Source organism: Buteo buteo, chromosome 5, assembly GCF_964188355.1.
Source record: "Buteo buteo chromosome 5, bButBut1.hap1.1, whole genome shotgun sequence".
NCBI lineage: Eukaryota > Metazoa > Chordata > Aves > Accipitriformes > Accipitridae > Buteo > Buteo buteo.
In genome coordinates this window covers 23,921,864-23,947,643 of record NC_134175.1, presented here as the reverse complement: position 1 = coordinate 23,947,643, position 25,780 = coordinate 23,921,864, and the positions used below count along the sequence as shown (strand labels likewise).

Sequence of the window (25,780 nt, the reverse complement as noted above, 5' to 3'; positions counted from 1 at the left end):
TCCATAAAAATGTTTTTATTCCTTATCAGTGGAGACTGCATATGAAAAGAGGACCTAGTGTGATCTTTTCAAGAAAAGAAACTGCAAAAAACCAGCAATCCACCTAAGTAGCAGAGACACTGGGGTATTCTGCTCCAGGGCAGAGGACAGCTATCAAATTCATCTCCTTGCCCTCTTGCAATATAGGGAAGTTACAGTTTTCAGCAGGAGGCTAAAGAAATTATGTCAAGAAATGCTACTCTGAAGCAACTGTCCAAGGGACAATGTTCCTTCCTGCTCCTTAGTCTTCATCCTCATCTTTTGTTTTCTTCTTTTTCTTCTTCTTTTTCTCTGTATTCTGCAAACAAACAAACATTGCTATGAACAAAGCATCATGGAGAAGCAAAGCAATACATGTAGCTGGGCAACGGAGTTCACACTCAAAGCATTACAGCAGCTGCTGCACTCAGCATAGCACAACCCAAGAGTCATCTCCTTCCTCTATTGCTAAATGCACTCAATGTTTACAGCATGGTGGGGCCAGTGGGCAAGGGAAGCTGTCTGCCACACTGTTGGCAGCTCAACACTGTGCCCAAGCAGTGAAGCTGTGCTAAACAAAGGGGAGAAAATTAAACGCCATGTTAAAAACAGGATTTCAAAACCGAGCAACTAGTTTGGTTTGGTCCCATCCACTCTACTGTTGCTAGAAGACATCAAATGATGCTTCATCAATTCAGCAGGTACAGCCTCTGCTCCCTACAAGTCCTAAACACTGGACAGATGCCTGTGGATTGGCACCAAGGGACACCCTCCCCACTAGAAAAGATGAGGAAAGAGAGAAGACTAAAGCTGGGGGTGGGCAGAGGAAAGGAGGGGAAACATTCCTGGTACATGGAGGCACTACAGTCACAAATTTCCCAGACCTTATTTTGTAACACAAGTCTTCTTGGACATTACAGTGATGGATATCATGAAATAAAGTTACTAGAGTAAAACCATCCTTGCATACCATGGGTTATACAGATCCCTCAGTCCATATGTTTTAGGAGAGAATCCATTCCCATAAAGGATCAGGTAGCTGTGCAATTCTGCCTTACCTCAACCGTGGGGCTGGTAGGGGGTTCCTCATTCAGTACCTCCTCCTCTTCAACTTGCTTTTCCTTATCCTTTTTCTTTTTCTTCTTTTTGACAGGTTCGTCATCTTCTACAGTTGTCTCTTCTGTACCACAGAAGGAAGGAAAATGAAAGGCAGGTTGTCTGTTATTAAGAGTGTAAAAAGGCAAAAGGATAAGCTTTCTATGAGATGTGAGAGGATGCAACGATGATAGTAAGAATGCAAAATACCGAATACACTGCCCTTCTTTACATCTCTCCACATTTATTTTCTCTACACTTTGCCCTTACCTGCATGATGTGCCCATACCTGCTATAATCAAAGTACACAACTACCTAAGACACAAGTGACAATGTTCAGACAGCACTATTCACACATCTCCTGGTACAAATACCACTCCTATATGCTGCTCACAAAGTTTAAAACAAGCTTGCATGTTTTCATTTGTCTGCCAAGTTACCTTCAAGTACTCTTTCTGAAAACAGACTGTCCACAATCAGGCAATTTTTTTCACCAGCATCACAAGAACAGTGGAAGGACTCTAAAACCCACACTAGAAATACATTCAGCCAGCAGTAGATTGTTCACAACTCATTTCCCTATCTTGGTGTTGGAAATTTCTAAGCAGCAGACCAGCTTGCTTTACCATTTAGATTGGCAAACGCAAAGATCTCTTAATGCTGAGCTAACATAAAGCATTTAATGCAAAAGCAGAAACTCTTTCATGTCATGGAAGACAGGAATTTAATTATTTATATAAGCAGAGAGGAATGTTAACCCAAGGAAAGATTTACTAATGCCCTCTTACATTTATTTTTCAGAACTATTCATCAACTGCTGGCCTATCTAATCACAGTGGTAAAGGCACTATGATTTACCACTCATTTTCTAGAATACATACCACAGTCTTAGGAATCTCTAGGTAAAGAAACTAAGCAGAAATCATTACCAATCTGACAGCCTATGCAGTAGCCAAGCTGTTACTGGAGCATACCCAAGTTAAATTTATTTGCACAGCTGAGTCAGTGCTGGATACCAAGTTTCTCAGTACATAATACTCATGAGTAAGTTCATGACGTAGCAACCACTGTCCTTCAGTAGCTACAAAATTGAGACACTGAAACCGGTGGTGTTTGTCGTGTGTACAGTTGCTACTGGAGGTGTGACTCGAAGTAATTTTCTCACTGTACTCCCCCCCAAAACCAAATAAATTTCATTTTGAAGCACACTTACTTACCACTTACAAAAAGAACAGAAACAAAACCAATGCTATCATAACAAACCCGAACCACACAACCTCCTAACATCTTGATTGTACTTTGTCACAAGTTTAGTTCCTCAAGGCAGCAGAAGAACTATAAGAGTCAAAAATACACCTCAATCTTTGCCTCTAACATAAGCTTCAGACAAAAAAATTGGCTTCAGGGTAAAAAATTTCTAGACATGTCTACAGGAAAATACAGCCAGCTAACACATGCAGTTTTCTGACATTAAAAAATGCCAGAAGCAAAACAGCAAAGGATTCCAGATAAAGGAACTGGTAAATATAACTGTAAGTGGTTTCTGCCATACACTCATTCACAGTAAACAGCATGCAAGCATAAGGCATTCAAAACACCTATAAAAATCACCTCCCTAGCTATGACACAGGGAAATAAAAAGTAGCTGAAAAATAAGCATAAACTACATTAAAGCTATACCGTACGACAAGAGCATACGCATCACATTTTGCTATACAACCCATTTTCACTCAGCTGGATTGGTAAGCTATGCATTTTCAAGCAAAATGTTGGGTGGTAACCTTGGAAAAATAACTTCTCGTTATTACCTTACATGTCATCAAGTCTGACACACCAGGCAGTGGAACCTGTCACAATTTACAACTGCAGATGATGCACTGTGCACTCACAGGCACTGTCACTTCTCACAGCTAGTAGCAGCAGACGCCTTCCTGAAGATTTCAGTTGATGCCTTCTAGCAAAGCTCATCACAAGACTTCACGTATCTGTACCTAGGCAGAATGAGGATAAAGGCTCCAGGGGTGCTGGTCTCTTCCCTCCGGGTACAACACTTCTAAGTCACTCAAGCCCAGTGGGGTTTCTTTGTGATACACAGCAGCTGACAAGAAAGCCAACAGCTCTTACTATCAGGCATGGAGGCACAGAAAACAGCACCCAGGAGAGCAATTTGATTGATGGCCCTGTGCAGTCCTGGAGATCACCAGCAGTAGTTCCACTCACCCATTTTCCACCAGTTTTCTCTAAGCTTTTACATGCCAGCCTGATGTACCCTCCCTCCTACATATGATGCTGGGCATCCACAGAATCAAGTCACATTGCCTATCAATAAAGGCACCACGTCATGATGCTGCTGTGATTTAAGGCTTTGCGCCTTGCAGGGTTCACTCCATTAAATTAAGACGGTATTTCTCTTTTCAAGAGAGACCTTTCCAAGTGGCTAGCTGCAACTATATCCTGATACTTAAATGCAAGCAAGCTGAACACTTCACCGGGGGCACTGGCTAGTCTTGTTGGTACTATGCATTCTGTCTAGCCACATTCAACTTCAAAGACTGTAGTCACAAAAATACCTGTCCTATTTCACTTCCCCCACCACTAAAACAGGTTTTAACAGACAACTCCTTAAGTGGATTATAACTTGTTTCAGGCACCATCCTTCCACTTGGTTTCTTTTTAGGTGTAAAAGGTGAAAGTGGTTTGAAGTCATGCCTCACCCCCAACCCCCTTGCCAGTTCCTATCCAAAGTACTGCCATACACGCACCCCAAACAGGGAAAGAGAAAATGCTACACATGTCATAGTAACATTTACATTTCAGGCTAGCACAGTTCAAAATAGTCACCCCCTTTACAACAAATATTAAAACAATAGTTTGACAAATCACTTTTCAGTGGCAGCTTCCCAGCTTATTCCTGTCTCTTACCTTCCTCTCATAATACAAACCCAGTCAAAATTGATATGGCTGAAGAATTCCTTTTTTTCCTGGACTGCTTTTCCACCGGCCCCATTTACCACACAGCTGCACAAACAGCATGGGGAAGGAGGGGGCAGAGACTTCTTTCATAACACTATGTCTGGATGTGTAATCTCTGACCAGGGAAATGCTTAATAGAGCACTGCATCAAAAAGACTAGAGCCAAGAACAGCAGAAATTTAAGGCTCATGCACATTCAAGTGGACATGCAACATAAAATCTTAATGCTGGGACCTCCTCTGCACTCTTCTGTGTATTATGGAACTCCCTGAACTACTCAAAACTTCTCAAACCACCCCCCCCTCCCAGCACACTCTGGAGTCATACTAACTATACTGGAAAAGAGCAAGGTCATGGTCTGTCTAGCCTGTGTCAGGGAAATCCAGGTACTTTACAGGGTGGTCAAATACAAGAATTTGCAAACATAGGGGCAGTGCTATTTTAAAGGGTACAAGAGAACAGGTTGAAGGGATCAGTTCTGCATACAGGTGATATGAGAAATAAGCTCTCTAAAAACACTTCTTTCACAGCCTGAAGCAACTGGCACAGTTCTAATGCCCAAGTATCCAAATAAAATGACCCCGCTGATATGAAGAACTGAAGTTTACAAGCAAACAGCATGGATTTCAGTAGTCCACAAGTATTCTGAACACTGTCTACTGCTCAAATAATTCTTGGTAGCTCAAGGGTACCTGCTAAGCTCTATTCAAACCCTAAACCAGGAGGTATCAATGCTCAAAGCAGCAAATGAAGCAAAACCAAGCAGATGTGTGTAAAAGCATGAACCGTTGAATAATATATCTATGAACAGAAATATCCTCCTCATACTGTAGGAGTCCAGGCTAGAAATGAATGTAGTATTTCACCTGTGAGGAGCTCACACCTGTGAGATGTCAACACTTGCTTTGATAATCCAAGGGAAGCCCAAGGGAACAATTTCGAGGCTATAGTAAGGGAAGTTATTTCAAAAGATTATCAAAAGCAGTAGCTTTGAGAACACCCACATTCTCCAAAAAGAAAACAGGCAAAGTTCAAGCCTCCAAAATACTCATGTGTCCTTGTCTCATTATGATAAGTACAAGAGAACAAGCTGGGGCACAGATCTCAGCTTTATAGCACAATGGATTCTCCCTCCCATGTAACTTTCTCAGCTAAGTTTAGGTTCCTACAAGTTGCTCCATCCATGTATACAGACACCATGGACCAACCGGCGTCTGGAAAGATCACACCTCGGCATCAGCTGAGCAGGAAGATGTACAGAACCAGCATAACAACACTCCGATACTCTAGAACACAGCAGTACAGAGAAGGGCAGAAAGGAGAGGCTGACAACCCTCACCTGCTGCAGGCACAGGTACTTGACAAAACTTAGGAGTAGCTCAAGCCCAGATCTGGCTCAAGTTCTCACAAAACTGACTTAAAGTCATCTTCCTTTTCCGTTTTTTTCCCTCCCAAGTCACACACTGGGTACTTCACTATCATAGCAAGTATTAGGCCAGCCATTTAGACATGCTGAAGCGCACACTGGAGAAAAGAATGTTTCTTAAAATGAACCATAATATAAAACCAGATTATTTAAGTCACAGTCCAAAAATCACACAGTAACTTACAAGAGCAAGAAAGAACAACTGTGGCCATAGTTCAGTTTTAGCTCTCCAGAGAGTAACAATTACTCATGTATTATGTAAATTCAGACTGAAATTTCCAACTGTCATTTCACCTCAAATTCTGACATTCAATCTTTATATGTTGAAACATGCCAGACAACATTTCTATACAGAAAAAAACCAGTATTCTTTAAAGAAAATTGGGCAAGTTCTGGTTTTACAGGGAAGAGCTTTTTTGTCTTCAAGATACTGAGGCCCACTAAATATAAACCTGCTCAGCAAGAAATTCTGCAAGAATATGAGTAGAATTTCGTTTTTAAATGTTCTTATATGCTTACAACTGTTTAAAAGCAGATATTTAAAGTAAATTGACTGCAGTCTGGTGTCAGTCCATAAAGGATTATTACTTTTTTAAAAATACACTGTCATACCCAAGGAGAATAACCAGGTATTGTGGTTGGCTGTAAACGTTAAGCTCCATTGCATGATGCACACAGCGACATGCCAGCAACACAGATGCAGCAACTAACCTTTCATCTCTGCTTTAAGCTTCTTTGCTTTCACAGCAACCTCTGTATCTTGGTCTTCAACCTCCTGAATTTTGCGTTTCTTTGAAACAGCAGGAAGTGTAGAGTCACCAGATGGGTCAAATATTTTTACTTCGCTGTAATGAAGAAAACAAGTCAGTTTAAGTAACAAAAAGAGCAGCTAGCCCCCAGGTAAGATCCTGCAGTTGAACATAAACTTTCCAACACAACCTCCCAAGAATATTTGCAAATCAGTCTTGCTCAGCTAACAAAGCATCTACAGGTAGTAAGGCCCTTTCTCCAATACATGAATGGTTCATCAGTAATCACGACTACAGGAGATAGCCCATGAAGTACAAATGTCTGATCTGAACAGAAGATACCAGTTAAGTTAAGAGTTTGGTTTTATCTGTTCAAGGCTCTATAGAGCACTTAAATTACCCATTAGACTGATCCCTGCTGCTGAAAGCCTTTCTAGTATAGCTGTATGGTCACAAGCACATCGCTCCCCACAATTTTTTTTAAGTCCATATAAGCATACCCTAAGGGTAATATACATACAGCATTAGAAGTAGCTTTACTTTTGCTTTTTCTGCACTGCCTCTCCACCACTATGTTCACAGGGCACAACTCACAAGCCAGGGTAATGCTATGGCTCATCTCTATCACTTGGATCACCAACTTTATGGGACATTCAAATACCTAATCTGTGTCTGAAACCATGTCTTCTCAAATATTGCGTGCTCCTTTGTTCAGTCCCAAACTCCTCTACAGGCTGCCGAGGACCAGCCACACTGAAACCCAGTGCTCTTTAGTTGGACCTTTTCAGGGGAATGGAATCATACAATAGCAATGAAGCAATTCTTTTTTTTCTTACTCATTCAGAACAGAATTCCTACTGAAGGAGAAAGGAATTTTAAAAGAGTAAGCCTAAACTATTCCCCCCCCCCCCCTCCCCAGTCACATACTGAGCACCTGAACTTCTCTACAGTAGGAATCTGAAGTAGCTACCTTGCACAGGTTAAAAAAGCAACTGAAGCTAGCAACTAGACTGGGAAGCATGTGGTAATTAATGCTAGCAGACAGTACCATCAATTCACCCTCTAAGCATCAGAAATTATTCTTATGGGTATTAACACTGCATATTGGCCTTACAGAAATTGATTACACAGCCTTTTGCAAACAGTGGACTCCGCTTCAGTTAAACCCAGGCAAGAGCTGGCTTCCTTGTCATTGACTGCTGCTGCTAATTAAAACAAAAAACCAAAAAACCACCCCCCAAAAAACAAGCAACCAACCAAAAAAAAACCCCACCAACAAAAAAAATCAGCAAATAAACATGCCAAAGATAGGTAATGCACTCTCTCACAGCTTTTTTGGAAAGCATACTGAAATGCTTCACTTGAACCTCAACTCTAAAAACTACCTCACAATTAACTTCTGAAACATGCCTTTGATGTAGCTAATTCATACAGGATCCATAGTTCCATACAAGACTACGAGATTCTTGCCAATCTCCTTAAAACACTAGTTTAGCCCTTCAAACAATCTCCATAAAGGAGTAGTACTGCCATTTTTGTACAAGGACAATTTAACAGGAACCGAGTTAAGTTTCCCTTTTAGGCAGCCAGACTAAGCCAAACAGCCAGGAACTATCTTCAGTCTCTCCCCCAAGCCTAGACACATTTGCAAAGCATGTCTAACAGCAGAAACATGTCCTGGCAGGAATTCATGACTCCTTATTTCAAGAGGTCAAAACCCAGCATGTATGTTGTCTCCTCAACACCCTGCTCTCTAAGCTACTGCCTCCTTATAGCGCCCTGATGCTTCATTTACTGACACTTTTCAAAAGCTGCTCCAGAAATCACAGCCATCACTACACTTTGAAATGCCTAGCATATGGAAATGAAAGTTACAGCTACACTTGAGAAAGATGTTTTGGGACCGCAGATGGGTGCAACAGTGCTATTTTTTCCTCACAGAACTAGCACCCAGCCCTGGTTTTGCTAAGCACTTGCCCTCTCTACACCAAAGGTTCAGCAAAATAAGCAGGCCAAGCCAAGCAAGAAGCCTGTAACCAAATTAAGCGAAAAACCCAGATGTCACAGCTCAGACTAATAACCTGTTCAAATCCTTAGATGTTCAGCTGTCCCAGTTGCCATTTACAGTATCACTTCAGACACCAGAAACTGCTCTAACAGTGTCCAGCATACAGACCCTACCTATTGCTTAAGATATGTATTACTTACTACGTACAAGACCTAAACAAGGAGATGAAGCTTTGCTCAAAACAAGTGGTGCTTTTTTTTTATTTTCTAAGAATAAGACTACTAAGTAGGTCTCTAGGACAGCTTCCATGTCAAAGAAATTCATTCAAACTCTCATTTTCTCAAATTTAATTCATTCAGACTTACATTAAATAAAGCTGCTACATATTAACTCCCCAAACTACTCAGCTTTTTGGGCTGATGCTGATACCATCTAAACATACTTGTTATCTGATTATGTTAGTAATCTACTATTAGAAAATCAGGACTGTTTCTCCAGTTCACTGGCTTTACCACAACTGTAAAATGTAGGAAAATTGAAATTCCCATTAGCAATGGGACTTGTCATCAGTGTTTAAGAGCACAGAAAATGTTTTCTGGATCTTAAGTCAACTCAGCCCACAACCAAAAAGCTTCTCAGAAATAAAAACATGGAGAGTTATTTATACTCAGCCAAGCTGAAAGGAAAAACTATTCACCTCTTGTTTTGATACTTGTCTGTCCTGGCCAAGGCTTTTCCAGTGCCACTGATTCTTCTTATCTACAAGAAAAATTCAGAAGTGAAAAACAAATTACTCATAATGAAAACAATCCATAACACAAGTTCTACAGCTCTTGAAAGTAATTAAAAATGGAAAGATAGACATATATTATTGGCCATATATTGCCCAGGCCCTTGTGTACCTGTATGAGTCTTACACCTGTGAGTAGAACAGTGACAGGGAGGTGACTGGGGTGAGAAAGGTATGTGCCTTCCTAATATTGCTCTTCAAGAACCCAATTCAATTAAAGGGCTTCTAGTACCAGATCAAACATACCACAGCCCCATGACATACAACATCATACTTCTAAATTCCCAAGACCAGCTCAAATTTGTGCACACTTTTTTTGCAAGGATAACTGCATGTCAGGGCAGGTATCACCCCATGTCTGGCATAAAGCCACCCTTAAAACCACAATACAGGCCCCAAACTGGATTTGAATTAAATTTGTACTTGTCAGGTGATCAGTTTGTATTTTGGTATTAACATGCTTCCTTGCCTTTGTTTCGAGTGGAATTATCACCTCCCATGAAATGCTCAAGGAGTAGCAAGCAGGTTTTTCTGGATTTTTCTTCTTTGTTCTAGCAATGCCAGTACTACAGCATTAGTATCAGAACTTCTAGCTTGGAAGGCTGAACCTAGTCATCATTTACAAGATCACATGCAGTAGGCATGCCACCAAAAAGAGGAAAGTGAACCCTACATTCTCCCATCATGCTGCACCGATGGCAGCAGATAGAACAGCAGGTATAGAGAGGCGGAATATGCATTAAGTGACTGATGGGAGGGCAATGCAGCAATTTGCAGAACAACATCTTGCTTTAGCTACAGAGAAAGCTCCGTAAGACTAAGCATCACCAGCATTCAGATTTCAGGGACCCATGGTGGAAAATGTGAGAAGGGGAGAAAATGCGAATGCACTTTATTCTAAGATGAAGAGAGAGAGAAGCTATGAAGTAATAAACATATCTTTGCAATCAAGACAGATGTAGTAGAATGTAAAGGTATGATCTTATTCATCTTGTTCAGAATCAAGATTTTTTTCAATGTAATGTAAATGAAGACAGACATGTAAACAAGAAAAACTGACATACAAACAAATGGATGCAGCCAGGTTAAACCCTACTGCTCCAGCCAAGGTTGGGAGAAACTACAGAATAAGAGTGACACTAGGAGACATAACTGAGTGAAGGGAAAAGACTCAGAAAGCAGTGCATCAAAAAATCATACCATAACCAAGAATGTCAGCTTCATTCAGCAACTCTCTGCTAGACTTACCCCTCTCTCTTCCAAAAGCCTCAGTCTCGTCTCTACTTTTAGTCTGTTCTCAGCTCCCATTTCAGCACTGGTATTCTCTCCGAGGGCATCGTAACGAATAGTCAAGGCAGTCTTAGCTGCCAGCATTCGAGAAATCTGGAAAACCCAAAAAGAATATTAAATGCTAAGACTTAACATAAGGCAATGATTCACTCTGGAAACCATACCCACAAACAAAAGAACAAAGTAACCATTTAATAGCAGTGTTTAGTCCAAAAAACACTTAGTACATCATTCTTTCAACATTGAAATACTGTTAATGTAATGCCTTATTTTCTTGATAAATAGAGGGAAAACATCTGAGACAGCAAGTTAGTTATACATATCCCACTCTACCCCAACCTTCAAATCAGGTTAGTTTGAGGGGATAGCTTTCTCCACAATTCAAACACGTATTCATCAACCTGAACTACAAAAGCCTAAGCTCTCTAAAAGCAAGCCACAAAAGTTACTAGCTTTAGCACAACAAAAAGAGTCTGATTTTCAAGCAAGACTAAAGCCTGTAACAGCTTAATTTACTATCATGTAGAAGAAAGTAGTAACATACCCCTTGAGATAGTCAGCATTACATCATAACTCAGCAGGAATGCATCTGTTATTACTCAGATGTGTCGAATGGACAATCCCATTTGCTTTTTCAAACAGGAATGAATGACATCCAAAGACTTGTGGGACAGTGGCACGTTCCACGTAACCATGAAGCAATACAGTAAAGTAAGCCATGGAAAGAGCCTCAGCATGAAGCTCAAGCCATCTCATGGACAGATATTCATGCTCTGGAAAAAGCCAAGCTGGTAAACAATTCTGCAACTCACCTTTCCTTTGTTTTTGGTATTGGTTTGTCCCACTAGGGAAGCATGATAGATAAGGCCAAATTTAGGTGTGTCCCGTTTAGTCTTCAGTGCTCTGAAGAGTGCCTTCTCAGCACCCAGTAACTGAACTGTTGAAGCTGGATGTTTTGCCAGATTCAAGAGGGAACCTAGAAGGAAGTGACACAGCAACAGTAATTTGTAAAAGGAGCAGCTAAAGAAGCAGGAGGCTAGATTCCTACACTATGCAAAAGTAGGAAGCTCAGAGCCATCTATTCCTATGAGAGCTGCTTCATGTTCTTTTCCTGAAGGACAGGTAAGCCATTTCAGTCTTTCATGCTCAGCTGTCTTGGTTTGATTTCAACAACAGGGAGGAAGGCTGACTCAATAAAACATATTACACCGGAGTAATGCTTACTCCTGACGAAGTCTGGCAGCAAGAACATGTCATCACAGAACCTCAGCACAGGTAACTGAAATAAGGCTGCTACCTTGAGACAGTCTGACTATAAAAGCCTAATGCCAGTTTGTCAGCATTTTACCTCAGAAGTGACTGGACTATTAGCAGAAGGCTCAGTAAGTGTCTCAGAAGAGGTAGTGACTTAAGTTGCCCTCATATTCCAAAAAGAATTCAGGCCAACTGAGAACTCTGTCATCACAGACTACTACCAAGCTCATGCTAGTATTCTCCGATTCCTCAAGAGCTACCTTCCCCCACTTTACCACAAGATGTTCATCAGGCCCTTGCATAATGCTTTTAGCTGACCAGCTCCTCAGAGAAAACCTCTGATGAGGTCATCTAAGCCTTACTTACACTGATCAGTGTAACAGTGTAACCCACCTGCATGAGCAATGAGCCTTGCTCCAACCAGTTCGCCCACCATTACAGTGAGATTAGGAGCAATGGCCATCATTCTGTTCTTCAGGTAGTCATACAGCTGTGTCCGATACTCAGAGATTTCAATCACCTGGCACAGAGTTTGGTTATAGGAATCAGTATTAGCTGACTGACAAACATTAAGAGCAAAATATACTGAAATGAGCAAGTGCTGAGAATTCCAGTGAAGGAGACTAATAAAATGCAAAATGCAGACAGCCGAGAGCCCAAGTTATAGAAAGCTTTATATAGGGCATATTCCCAGAGCAGAGCTCCATCCATAAAGTATATTGGATCTGTATTGTTTATTCCCTTATGCAACTTATCTTCTCAGCAAAGCTCCTGATAAAGGAGCTGACAACATGCCAAAGACAGCGAAGCAGAACAAAAATACTTAGTAAGGACTTTTTCTTTAGGACAAAACCCTGGAACATTCAGTTTTCACATAAATCTTTGCCACCATTCTCTTGAAATGGGATGAATGCTCTTTACTTGTTCCATACAAATACACACAATTAGAATGCACATAAAAAAGCAGCCCGGTCTAGACCAAGAACAGGAACTCCTAACCCTGCCACTCCCTGGTAATGTCACAAAGGGATCCAACTGGCACCACTGAAGTCAGAGGGAGTTCACATACAATCCAGATGAAAGCAGGATAGGGCTCCTAATTCTTTTGGGGCCTCACTGCTCCACTTTTAACCCCAGGTTTATCAGCTAGCTTCAAAAGTGACAGATCAAGAAGAGGCTATACAGTACCATTATCTCAAAGACTTAAAAGCACAATGATGGCAACATTGCCCCCCAAAGTAAGACTGCCACTTTTGGAAGACTTTGTGCAGACATCAACAGTCTGAGATGGCTCAGATGAGGTAGTGACTATACACCCTCACATCTGTACATCAGGAAAGCAACAACATAGGAATCATCACTGCCATCACAAGTGTCTTAGCAACGCCCTGGGAAAACCTCTCCTTGGAAGAAGAGGCTCTGATATGGCTAAAGTGGAGTTCCTATTGCTATTCATCCACGTGTACATACCTGATCACAGAGATGGATTATGTTGTTTATATCTTCTTCTGATACTTCTGTCCCCATGGAAATCTCAGCGGCAGCCTTCACATCCTCTTCAATCTCCTCTGGTAGGATGTCAGAAACATCAGAGGAGGCAAAATTGGTTCTGTCTCCTGTGGGGGACAGATGAAAGTATGTTTGTGCTGGGGGAGAGATGAACTAGTAAAAAAGCACAGAAACAGATGAAGATAAAAGGCCAAAATAACAACAGTGAGTCAAGTCTGCCATCATCCTATTCCAAACTCCCAAAATATATGTCAATGCTCTGACTTCATGTTTATACTAGCTGAGAATAGTTGGAAATATTAAATTTGAAACTAGAAAAAAAGCCCTTATTCTGTAACACTACATACTTCACCTTTTCAGTAGCTGCTTGCTGCAAATTTTTCAATCACAAGATTACAAAGGAAGAATTCCAGGAAGCAAGCAGTCATTTACCACTAACCAAACCTATGTAATTCTTCCTACAACTGGGAGAAAAGCTCCCTTAAAACCACAAGTTTCTCTCGGAATGGCAAACTTCATTATTTAAAAATAAAATAAAATCATCAATACAAAGCACATGCCTAAAAGGTGAGGCAAGTGTCCAAAATAATACAGCAGTCATTCTTTCTGCTCTTATAATTATAATAGTTATTGTCTCCAAGAACACCCGCAAACAGGTACCAATTCTCTTTACATCAGTTTTTGGCAGCTAATTTCCAAACTGGTCTGCTGATGAATTGTGATTCTAAGAAGATATGCAGGTGGTCCATGAAGAACTGATGGGTGATATGGTATTAGCTTTCTCTTAAGCTTCAAAATGGTAAACTGCATCAACATATAGATGCAAGCATACACTACTTTTCTACTGGCCCTATTTACACTGCTGCTGAAGGCAGGATTGTATACAGGGTCATGACCAGCTGGATGAGCGAGTCACTGGTCTACAAATCAGTGCCATTAATGCACTGCACACTAACATGCAACATTCTGCAGGCTCATGCCTCCTTATTACTCACCAACTTTCCGCACACATTTACAATACGTTAGGTTATCTGTGATGATTTTGCCCAGTTCAGGGAAGTGCCAACCATACCATTCCCTACAGCGCATGATGTAGTTATTCAGTTCTTTGTCCAAGTCATCAAGAAGTGCTAAGAGAAAGAAGAATGGACTTTTTTTCTAAAAAGGTAATCTAAAAAATGGAAAACTCTCAAATCAACAAACATAAAGAGCGTAAAGGGAGGTAAACTGAAGTATTTTATCCCATAAAGACTGGAATGAAACATAAGCTGCAGTACATTAGAAGTCTTCGCTTTTCAGAGAACTGCATAATCCCAGGCACAATATTACAGAAATATTAGAATTCCCATGAGCGTGGTCTGAAAGTTTTGTCACTGGGACTGTCCTGGACAGACTCCTGTAACAGCTGCAAAGCACATCCTACTGGAAGGGGAGCAGCAGCCAGTTATTCTTCCTCTCAGTCAGCCAAAGTGCTACACACAAGACTGATGTAAAACTTAGCCATCTAATAAACATTAAGGAAAACTGTTTTAATGGTGAGAAACTGATCTTGTATTCAGTTACTTCATTTAAAAGATTGTATTAAGTCCTTTAGTTGCCTTTATAATATAAATACACCCAACGCAAATCCAACAGGCTCACCATTTACCAGATATGACCAATAACCGGATTTACAACATAAGAGTAACACCCACAGCATACATTGCTACAGAGCCCTGAGGCTAAAATATTTCCCACTAAAGCAATACCAACGTTCCCATCTGTTGTCTCAGTGGTAGTGACGAAGGAACTGAATTAAATCATTAATTTCAGCTAGGCTATGTTTCATCATTGACAACAGTCTGGGAATTAATATTCCAAACAGGATTCCTCACCACTGCTTCACAGCAAGCATGCCGATTATGATGTGGATGTCTTCAAGGAAAAATGAGGAATGGGCTTTCCTAGCTGTGTTTACAATTTCAGTCCATTTTCCGTTAAGAAAGCAAGGAGATGGAATGCAGCATTACACACTGCAGTAGGTTTTACACGCCTAACATAAGAGTCTATTTCTACATTGCCCTCTATGCAAGACAGCACCAAAATGAAGGGTCAGAAAAACGTGTCCTGTGGGGCTCATTCTCCCAACACTACTCAGAAGGAGGCACATTTGGAAGTGAAGTCCTCAGGGGACTGAACTAATACTGCCTGTATTTCAGCTGATCTCTGTGCTAAGAAAAAGTGGATGCCAGTTTACTGTATCACCCTAAAAATGTTCCTGCTTGTGGAAAACGCTGTTAAGAAAACACACCTTATGCCAGGCTGAATATCAATGCCCAATTTACTGAAACATACTAGGAGGAAATTGACAGCAATACTTTTCTGTAACCAATGTAAAAAAGTCAGCTATCCTAAGCCAAATCCAGTAATAATTTAAGCTCTAAATATACTTACAAATTGCCTGGATAATCATGGTATCTACTTTGTCCGGGCTGAATTTCAACTTGTATCGGGAAAGGCTGAGGAGACAGAAATACAGTTTCACCAGCATCCTGACAACCTGCTGCAGAGTATGTCCCATCTGTTCCTGTTTTACATGAATATAGCTGTCCATACATTCATTCATACCAGCTCAGTTTTATGCCACCGACTGCTCTCAGCTGTGGCCAGAAGCCACAATGACAGAAGTTTCGCAACAGCTCTGACATGTGTACATGCACATACCCTGTGACCAGGGTGAAAGGGAAAGTTAAGGCTATCTGTACCACATGCAGCAGACTGAACATGAGTGCCGTGGCAGGAAATTGATTGTTGGTTTCTTTCTGCATGGTTCCCCACAAAAAGTATTTGTCAACAGCCCTTCCAGTTCTGCAGCAGCTGGAGGCAATCCACAAAACTGTACCTACCCAGCAGCAAATATCAGCAACACTAATGTGAAGCAACAGAAGAAACCTCCTGGAACAAATTCTCACTGTCTGAGAAAGTCCATTACCATCTGGCTTTAATGTACGTTTAAAATTTCTCAGTATCCTACAGTAAAAAGACACTTTATGAAGATGCAAATCCGCATTGATAAAGTCCTTTTTCAATATTAATGCCCATTTTTGAAGCAAACAAACATCTATTTTTAAGAAAATAGCTACAGCAAAGCAGTTCTCTAACTTTCCAGTGGCTCATGGACAGGACAAGCTCATGTCACAATACGGATTAAAAGTTACTCATGAATGAATGCTTGACCCCAACAACTTTGTATTTAACTACTGCTTCGCTAAACCTAAAAGGCAGTGATAGCAAGGTGGGAAGTCACCTCTGCCTTTAACATTTACATTATGTATTATATAGGTATTTATTCTGCCATAAATCAGCAAATCATGGTCTTCACCTTGTCTCTCAGTGGCAATGGAGTTTTAAATGACTCATTTGACTGCTACAGAGACATTTCAAACCAAATCCTAAAGTATGTAACATGCAACGGAAAGCTATCAACTTCGGGTGAAGATTAAGCCTCTCTAAAGGGTGGATGCAAACTGGAACATCCTTCCTTTATAAAACAAGATTTCAGATACAAACGTGTCTTGACTTAGAGAGTATGAGACCATGTCACATACTCTGAGACACATCAAGCAACACAGCATAGCCAAGCACACAGGAGTGGGGCAGACATGGGATGAAACAGAGGTGTTCCAGGAACTCACCTGTGTGCAAGACCCAGACACATAGCTGCCATCTCTCGAGAAGGGAGGCCTGTAATAAGCCCTTCAATCTGTGAGCGAATTCCTCTCATCAGCTCTGTAACCATTGGGCTGTGTATACAACTCAAATTCAGTTTATCCTGCAGGATGGAAATCAATAGTCCAAAGTCAAGCACAACAATGACATTCCTGTAAAGCCCTTCTTCCAGTAGGGAAGTCCTTATGTCATTACACCTGGTTTTCCCACTGCAATCTTGTGATCACACAAGTTTCAGTCACCTTTGATGCTCCAGGTAGGGACACCCCCAGTTCCCCACACAGTAACAATTCCAGTTTGAAGAGGAGATTTATAATTAATACTCTATCTGCTACATAGACACTGGAACCAAAGATTCAAGATTCTGCCATTCACTAGAAATGGTTTGGCCACAGAGAGAAAATTCAGAGGTAGATGGCTGGGGGCTTTTGGTCTTTTTCAGAGAACAAACCTGAATAATTAGTTCTGAGTCCTTGGTATTATTCACTTTAACACTAAATCCTCCTCATTTTGCAGCCTACACCAGTCTCCTAAGACAGGCCGAGGAGGTGGTCAGAATAAAAACCACGGGAACAGGGAGTAATCAGACATGAGATAGGAACCTCATGGTTGTGATGATATCTGACACCTAGGAGACACTGGAGAAAGCAGTCCACCTCTACTGTATTACTACTTTCCTCTGCCAGGCAAGGACTGAAGGATGTGCACAATTGCTTGTAGACTGAGGAAGGCAGAACAAGGTGGCTCCCCAAAAGACAGTAAGTCATCACCCCCCCTATTGCTGCATCTGTTGGTGATGAATAAGTGTGTGTGCCTGGCTGTTTTTATCTGTTTGTTGTCCCTCCTGCCCCTTTTTCTGGATGGGATTATTAGGGAAATTAATTTTTTAATAATTTTAAATATTTTTAACCAAAATTTAAGAGAGAAATAAAGCAAACCTGAACACCTTAGTGCACTTTGACCATAACATTCACTTGTGTACTCAAGACAACATCTTGCCAGTATACATGCAGTACACATTTGATCATAAGGATTAGGTATCTTCCACACTGGAAACACAGCATTGGCAGCATAATCCATCGCTAATAACTGCAAAATCTCTGGAACCTGACTATAAGATTTCAGCAGCATGAGACAAAAGGAAGAATGGCAAAATCAGTTATCACCTTTATGACACCTCCAAGTTTGGCATCTGCTACAGCCAACTGTTCATGGGCATCTTTTGCCACTATCTTCTTGAGAATTTTCTTCAAGTTCTTGCTGAGCTTGCCTTCTACAAGAGCTGTGGATGCTGTATAAAACAAAAACACCAGAGATACAGTTTCTTTCCCCTCCTAAAACCTGTAAAAATAGTACTCCTAACTTGTTATTTTTATTTTAACTGCCCACAGTAGCTCTAGTCTGAGCTGCAATACTACTTCACCATGCAGTAGCTAAAATCAAAGTATAAGAAAATTATATACTTGCTCCTTTGGAGGCCTAAATCAAAAACCCTTCTCCCAGTTGCCTCTCGTTTCTCCACGTGGTTTCAGTTCTATTTCTGTCAATTTTGTTTAAGGATCTCTACAAACAGTATGCCATACGCCTTGGATGTATGTTTAACATTTCTGAAGGCAAGGTTATATGGGAACATTTTGTGTATCATTTAATTAACCAAACATTTTCCAGGTCTACTAGTCAGCAATCATGATATCCTAAATTGAGTAATGGCTTATCTGCATACTCTGATGATAACGTACTATCTAAAGTCCAACAAAGAATGATGCCAAACACACTGACTGAGCAGTCAGACACAGACCCTTTTAATATAGCTTGTAGACTGACAAATTTTAAAAGGACATTCTTCATTCTCAAGTATTAATAGCTCTGTGAAAGCTTTACAATCCCACACAATATATTTCAAGCAAGCACTTATACAACTCTCTTTGCAGGTCAGCTCTGTGCTCCACAGAACTTCTGTGATTGATGCAACATCTTCATCACAGCAAACAGAGCAGAAGCCAGTGGTTGATTTGCAGAACATTAATGAAACATAAGGGTAAAATCTAAGTCCTCTCAACCTTTCTACAACAGAGATGTTTCCACCTTTCAAGCTGGCCAATAGCTCCTAATCCACTTAGAACAACCACATACATAGTCCTCCTTTCCAAATAAATGTGACCTAGGTAGTCTGAATAATCTCTTCCATTTCACAGATTAGTAAACCTGAAGCAAAGTAGTAGAAGTTTTTGGCAGGGGGTAGTTCTTGTTCTGTTCTGTGAGGTGGTGGTTTTTGTTTTGTTTTGTTTTAATCAGCCTAACTATACATGATCTGAATCCAAACCTATGCAAAAGCAACATAATCCAAAAAATATGCCAGGAAGAGGAATATACAGCAGCTCGAGTCTCAGTTGTTTCACTTGCATCTCATGTATGATGGCAGTGTCTCCATTCTTCTTTCCTTAGCTTCCTTTATAAGCTAACCCTACCACATCAGAATATGAAGATCCGTTCTTTAGTTGTAAATGTGACCTGGAACATGCACCTGCTGATGTCATACAGCACATTCAGCAGTAATAGTCACACCATTTCTGAATGATTAGCTAGAACTTCTATAATTTCTGCTCAAACTAGTCCACGGCATCAAACATTTAAGTGTTGAATTAGTAAACGTTACTGAATATAAGGCTTTCCGTTTTGTTTAAACTCCTGAATTTATTTTAAGTGGAATACAGGCATTTTTTTAGGCTGTAAAAACACAGACATAATATGTGTGCATAAAACAAGGGCAGTTGTGATAATATATGTACTCTGATATCTGTCTGTTGTCTCAGTGGTAGTGACGAAATGTTGACTCAATCAGTTATATTCAGCTTCAACAAGAATCCATCATTGACAACAGGCTACATATACCAGTCAAAACCTTCTACACGGTGCTCACTAGTGAGCTGCTTGGAAAATAATCATGGTAGGAAAAAACTACACTTCATTACATCTCTACCACTCTATAGACTGGATGGATTACCTCATAAAACAACAAAAACAGTTGACTTTGAAAAATTTATAATTTAAAAACTAAGCAAAGAAACAGAGCAGGGTCAGAGGTAAGTAATGAGTGAAGTAGTTCTTGACAGGGTTGTTTGGGGTTTTTTTTGTAAGAATGGTGTTAACTCACTTACCAGCAAGTGCTTCTGTTGTGTCCTGAAATTTTTCAAAGTGTTTCAGCTTTACTCTACAGAAGAAAAATACAACTGTATGAACGAATGTACATAAGCCAGATGCTAGAACCGTTTTACTTTTTTTCTGCCTCTGCTATTATAGTTCCCCTCTTCTCCTTAAGACTGCAAGAGAGCAGAGATCAATATCCAGACCCTCAAAAAGAGGGAAGAGCACCAAACCTGCTGATTAAGTTTGAGCCTGATCTGACTTTTCAGCTGGGTCCCACAAACTTAATTTAAAAAAAAAAAAAGAAGAAATTTTGATTTAGTATTTCTAGGACCAACATAATCAGAAAACCGAAGCCCCCTTTTTGTTTTGTAGTTCATAATTACAGACAGACATCATCCATTTAAATTTCAACACTGCACCCTGATTAACCAGGTGTCACTCCTGATTGACTGATGATAGCATCTTTCCACACATCTTCAAAAGGGAGCCTTCTGCCTCTGTGGAATGCACACCCTGCACAGCTCAGATTTAACATGCTTTTCAACCAAATGCATCTTCAGAGACTTTAAAACTGAACTGATTCATTGCCCATGAAACTTCAAGTCCTTCCTTGTAATTAGATGTTAGAATACAAGTTCTGAGCTAAGCTTAAAACAAACAACAGAAAATTCTTCCGTGCCCTAACTGCTGACCAGAGCCAAAAATCACAGGGACAGTGTTTAACCACGCTGTGTCAGATCTTCAGGCCCCGCTCCCCTCTCCCCCTCACAAAGTCTGTGGTGTTGATATCCAGAGTTACAGTTAAGAAGCTATCTCAATCTAGTAAATTCCTTGTCAGGGACAGGCATTTGACTAATCCAGTTGTGATTAACCACTGCTCTTTGTGAGTCAAGTATCTGCAAAGGAAGCAAGGTCACAGATAAAGCTGAATGCTTGAGTTAAGCATTCACAGAGCCCAACAGAAGCTCCAGGCTTATACTGATGCCTTTTCAGAAAGGCAGGAGAGATAGGAATTACTTTGATCAGAGTAGAGATCCATTAAGAGCCACATCCTGTCTAGCAAGTGGCCAAAATTATGTTTCCAAGACAACATTAACACACTACAAACAGGCAGATGTGGGATATTCTGGCCTCTCCTCTAAATACTGTTACAGAGCAGGATAAATCCAAATCACAAGGCATAGCTTGTTCAGAGGTATCCGTTATAACCAAAGCTGGTTAGAAATCTTCCAATAAAAACACCCTAAACAGACTTGGAAGGAATTCACTGTTGTCCTCAGCTTCAGGGCAATTTGCTAGAAAGGCCAGCTTGGTCAGTGGACACTGCAATCCCTATGCAGCTATGCAGTGGTGCTAACACTCACTGATGGCATGGGCAACAACACTAATTCTCAATTGACAGTGACTCAGATGCTATTACTTTCAGCTGGATTAAACTTTTTTTTTAATAACTTCCTGTGAACACAAAACCCCACCATTTCAGCTGGTTCCAGCATTACAAGATTGGATGTTCTTGTGAAAGCATCGAGATCTCCTTAAAATATTGTTCAATTTTTTGCTTCGGTGACACATGGTAATGACTTCTGCAGCTTAATTACGCTGCAAGGAAAAAAGCAATTTCTTTCACTTTGATATTCCAGTTTAAGTTTATCTGGATATCTAACTTCACATTATCATTGTTTACAGCTTTTAGGTTTTACAATACTGAAAAATAAAAACCAGTACTTCCTTCTGAACCTCAGATGTGCATAACTACAGGCAGTCATGTCCTTCCAAAAGCCAGGCTGCTATTCCCCCATAAAGCTGCTTACATTTTGTTTGCTTTTTCGGGAGTTTCAAATTCTTTCCATAAACTGTCAACTTCTTGGAGCTTTTTCTCATTCAGAACCTGTAGAAGGAAAAAAAAACCAAAACACCAAACACCACCGCCACAAAAAAAAAAAATAAAAAAAAATCACACAACTATATTTAAAGTACTTTTGAACATTCAACCCTGCATTCACCAGAGAAGACCTGAAGCAGATTTACAGTGTACCCAACCACTGGAAGTTAATAGTGATTGAGTCAAGAAACTCAATTTTGGTGATCTCCAGTGTCATCACTCTCTTTCAGCAGCTTTATCCTACTAATACACACATAATATTACAGTGTTTTTACTTTCAACTGAATTACAGAAGTTGCTCAATAATAGCTGGGTCCTTCTGAACCTGCACATTAAAGCAAAACCCTCTCCTTGTTTATCAAAACTGGGCTTGCTCCACCTCCTCTACAGGACTCATTCACAACCCCGGTGACCCAAAACCAAACCTGCCACTACTTCGGGAAAATACAAACACGCCTGGGATGCCTAACAGGAAGGAGTGATCCCATGAGTTATCTTCATCAATCTGAGCTAGCCCAAGGAAGAAAGAGAACATCTCTGTAAAGAAGACTTTTCACGGACAGCTTGGTAATCAACCGAGCCAGGAATTACCTAAGAAGCTGCAATGGCTTAATCCAATCTCTGTACAAAGGGGATCCCCCTCAGTTTTTAAACAGCACAAGATTAACAGTTACATCCCTAGAGCCTACACATGTTTCACAAAACGCAGAGTGTACTGCAAATTCCTAGAAAAGTCCTCAGGGGAACAGTACAGTCAAGATCTTTAAAACATTACATTCTCTACACCTCACTCAAAAATCTTGTGGTTTTGTCCCCACAACGCAAATGCAACACAATTGCAATTTGACTGGGTGCAGTGCAGAAATCGTTCTTGCATTATGAGATTTTGCTCTCTTCCAGTTTTTTAAACCCCAGTCCAAGGAGGTTGTCTTTTTTAAACTCAATTAGTAGCTGAGTAAATAAACATAGTAACTCATTCCCCACAGAACTCTGAGGCACAGAAAAACCTCAGGGTAACTCTTCCTTTCCTCAGCTTGCTGATTCTTTCCTCCAATTCATCTTTCCGACCCCGAGGCCTACAGAATTTTCAGCCTCTATAAACAGACATGGGTGCATAGAGAAAAATAAAGACACAGAAGCTGCTAAATCAAGATTTTTAGCATATAGAAATTACATGCCTATAGATATTTTGTATCCTGCAAGATAGTAAGACTCACTGGAAAGTCTTCCAAGATCTGTAACATGGCTATGCCCCATTTGCCCTTACTATTTAGAGTGTTTGGTCCTCTAACGGAAGCAGCACCTACAAGGGAATACCCAAGAGCTACACAGCTTGCAGAGGACAACAGTTCTTGATCCCCCAAGCATAAAGGCAAAGCGCAGTTATGCTGGAAACCTGGTCTAGTGGAAGGTGCCCCTGTCCATGGCAGGGGGGTTGGAACTAGATGATCTTTAAGGCCCCTTCCAGCCCAAATTATGATTCTGTGACATCTGCGGGCACTGCTGAAAAGGGAAGTGGGTGACTGTGACTGCCTCCCAAAATTCAGAAGCACAAATTCTGTCCAACCCCCAAGTAAAGCGATTGCTTTAAAAAGAAAAAAGCTAAACTCTGCAGAGACTACTCTGATACAGAACAAACGTACAAGTGTAACAGTGACACAGGTTTGCAGCTGAACAGCTACTGCATCTAGGAAAGCAAAGCTATGTGATTTGAGAGCCTTGCCCTGCAAATGTGCACTGTGGCTGGGGCTTGCCGTATCTGTCCTTGGCAGCTGCAAAAAGAATCAGCATGGAAAACCAAAGCTTGTCTCAAAACGTTTTTTAATAAAATACTACTTCTGCTCAGTCCCAGCAGACAGCTTTCACCTCTCTCCCAATCCAGCCCAGACACCATTTGCAGTCCAGTCTTTCCCACAGAGTAGGCGTTTAGCAGCCTGCCTTTGATCACTGCTCCTTGACGCCTGGTGCCCTCTAGCCGCTTTGCACACACATCACAGCCAGACCCCCACGCCCCAGCTGGTGACACCTGCAGTGGAGCCCTGCAGCACTTCTGCAGAGACACTTCCTCATTTCTCTTTATGCCCCTCCTCCTACCTTTGCTTTATGCCTACCTGCTTTTAGAAATTAAAATATGGATTATTTTCAGCCCCTCCTGGCTCCATTGAAAGCCTTGCCTCACTGCACAAGAGGTTTGAGCCTACTCAAGAGGTAAACTTTTAGTAACTTGGAAGATGCAGGACACTAGCCAGTGTGAACATTGAGGGAGCAAAACCTTCAGGGAAGCTGCTGTATGTGTTAGTTCCCCAGGCATAAGCATTGGAGTGGGGGGGGGGGGGGGGCACAGAACAGAAACCATCTGCTTTTAGAAGTATTTCTGTCTTCTCCCTGAGGCTTACATCTTGAAATCCTCCTTGCCTGCTTACATCTTGAAATGTTCCTGGCCCAAGCTGCACCCCAGTGAGGAGGAAAGGTTTCTGGGCAAGTGAAGTAAACATAGGCTCTGTAGAGCACAAAGGGTGTAGTTCTGCAGCAGGCTAGTGCACAAGAAACCAGCACCTTGCTCTCTTTGCACCTGCACTTGTGTTCACACAAGCTAACCCAGAAAAAAAGACTAAGCTGGAGGGGAAAAATACAAGTGTTATGATCAAACTCTATGAACAAGCTGGTGGAACTGTACAGGCATCAACGCTCAAGCAAGAGAACAGGCCAGAGGGGAGCATGGCACAGCAGCAGCTCTAGTTTAGACTTGTTCAAACCACCATGAAACTGCAGCTTTTGAGCCACCTCATGAGGAGGCTGGCAAAGCCCTGTGAAGCAGCCTGTTCCTCCCAGCCCATGTTCTCAGCTGAGCGAGGGAAGGCAGACCACACACTGTACCTGCAGGCACCCTCACCCTGCCCGTGCGCTCAGCCAGCCTGCTTTTGGAAACGTGCTCAAGCCAAGGCACCCTGCACACCCGTTTGGGAACACGCTGCCCGTCTCCCACGCGCCCCTTCCCGCACCCACAAGGTTTTGCTGGAACGTCAGCCACGGGAAGGCGGTTAGGAAGAGAAAGAAGTCAACGTGCCCAAACCCAGGTGCCTCCGGAGACTCCGAAAGGGGCACGGCCACAGGCGCACGCCTTCCGACCAAATCTACCCCTATAGGTGGGAGCAAACGAGCGCCACGGGTGACGCTTGGCAGGACCACCGAGGAAGCCCCCCTTCCTCCCCGCCAAGCGCCTTCAGACTCCCGCTGCAGCCCCCTCCCCGCGCCTCTGGCCCGAGGCCTCCCTCGCAACACGGCCTCCCTGCTCCTACACCCCCCGGCTCCTGCCCGGCCCCGGAGGCACCGCAAAGGGCCGCCGCGCGGAGTAACTCCCTGAGGAGCCGCCCGGCCCGGGGGGCACTCGCCCCCCCCGCCCGTGTTTCCCCCCCCTCACTTCTGCTTCCCCGCAGGCCGGCAGCCGCCCCCCCGCGCCGAGACCCACCCGGGCGGGCGGGGACGCGCCGCGGCCGGGCGAGAGGCACCACGGCCGGCCGGCCCTCCACACCTTACCTTGAAGATGGCGTAGCCAGCGGCGGTCTCGAACAGCACCAACATGGCGGCGGCGGAGCCCGGGATGGGGCGGGGGGCGCGGCCACGTGCGCCAGCGGACGGGACCCCCGGTCAAGCACACGCGCGCGCCGGAAGGGGAAGGAGCGGCGCCGGAAGGGGAAGCGGCAGGGCCGCCTTCCCCGCGCGCTCTCGCGAGCCACGTGGCGGGCGGCGGGGCCACGTGGCCGCGCGCGGCTGGGCGGGGGCGGAGCCTGTTATCCCTTTGCGTCCGGCCCCGCCCCTTTGCGCCCGTCCCCACCGCCGTCCGCTCGAGGCCCGCCCCGGGGCCGGGCGGTGCCGCGGCGTCAGCCGTGTCCGCTGCCTCCTGTTCGTGAAGGTTCGAGCCTCTGGACGT

At 42.4% G+C, this 25,780-nt stretch overlaps 1 protein-coding gene and 4 non-coding genes across 5 annotated transcripts; all 5 read right to left on the bottom strand.

Annotated features, from left to right (window-relative positions):
• On the bottom strand, window positions 1–25,542 carry NOP58 (NOP58 ribonucleoprotein). Its single transcript, XM_075028163.1, has 15 exons — window positions 25,387–25,542; window positions 21,779–21,855; window positions 19,979–20,031; window positions 17,987–18,111; window positions 16,787–16,923; window positions 15,546–15,610; window positions 14,108–14,242; window positions 13,074–13,219; window positions 11,997–12,123; window positions 11,162–11,325; window positions 10,308–10,442; window positions 8,967–9,028; window positions 6,224–6,357; window positions 1,077–1,198; window positions 1–337 (listed from the first exon to the last, which is right to left on the bottom strand). Exons 1-15 carry the CDS (start codon window positions 25,429–25,431, stop codon window positions 281–283), a joined length of 1,584 nt encoding a protein of 527 aa, XP_074884264.1. The 5' UTR covers window positions 25,432–25,542; the 3' UTR covers window positions 1–280.
• On the bottom strand, window positions 11,736–11,821 carry LOC142031703 (small nucleolar RNA SNORD11). The gene has a single exon (XR_012650600.1). It is a non-coding gene; the product is annotated as a small nucleolar RNA SNORD11 (small nucleolar RNA).
• LOC142031704 (small nucleolar RNA SNORD11B) lies at window positions 12,889–12,972 on the bottom strand. The gene has a single exon (XR_012650601.1). It is a non-coding gene; the product is annotated as a small nucleolar RNA SNORD11B (small nucleolar RNA).
• On the bottom strand, window positions 14,869–14,956 carry LOC142031701 (small nucleolar RNA SNORD70). Its single transcript, XR_012650598.1, has one exon. It is a non-coding gene; the product is annotated as a small nucleolar RNA SNORD70 (small nucleolar RNA).
• LOC142031700 (small nucleolar RNA SNORD70) lies at window positions 19,618–19,705 on the bottom strand. The gene has a single exon (XR_012650597.1). It is a non-coding gene; the product is annotated as a small nucleolar RNA SNORD70 (small nucleolar RNA).
• Window positions 25,543–25,780: the final 238 nt, after the last annotated feature.

What these genes read in the sequence shown, in the direction of transcription:
- NOP58 (XM_075028163.1), bottom strand. Translation starts at nt 25,431, where the DNA reads ATGTTGGTGCTGTTCGAGACCGCCGCTGGCTACGCCATCTTCAAG. An exon ending in TAAATGTGTGCGGAAAGTTG is followed by an intron (nt 13,220 to 14,107) that starts GTGAGTAATAAG and finishes TGTCCCCCACAG; the next exon opens with GAGACAGAACCAATTTTGCC. An exon ending in TAATCCATCTCTGTGATCAG is followed by an intron (nt 12,124 to 13,073) that starts GTATGTACACGT and finishes ACTCTGTGCCAG; the next exon opens with GTGATTGAAATCTCTGAGTA.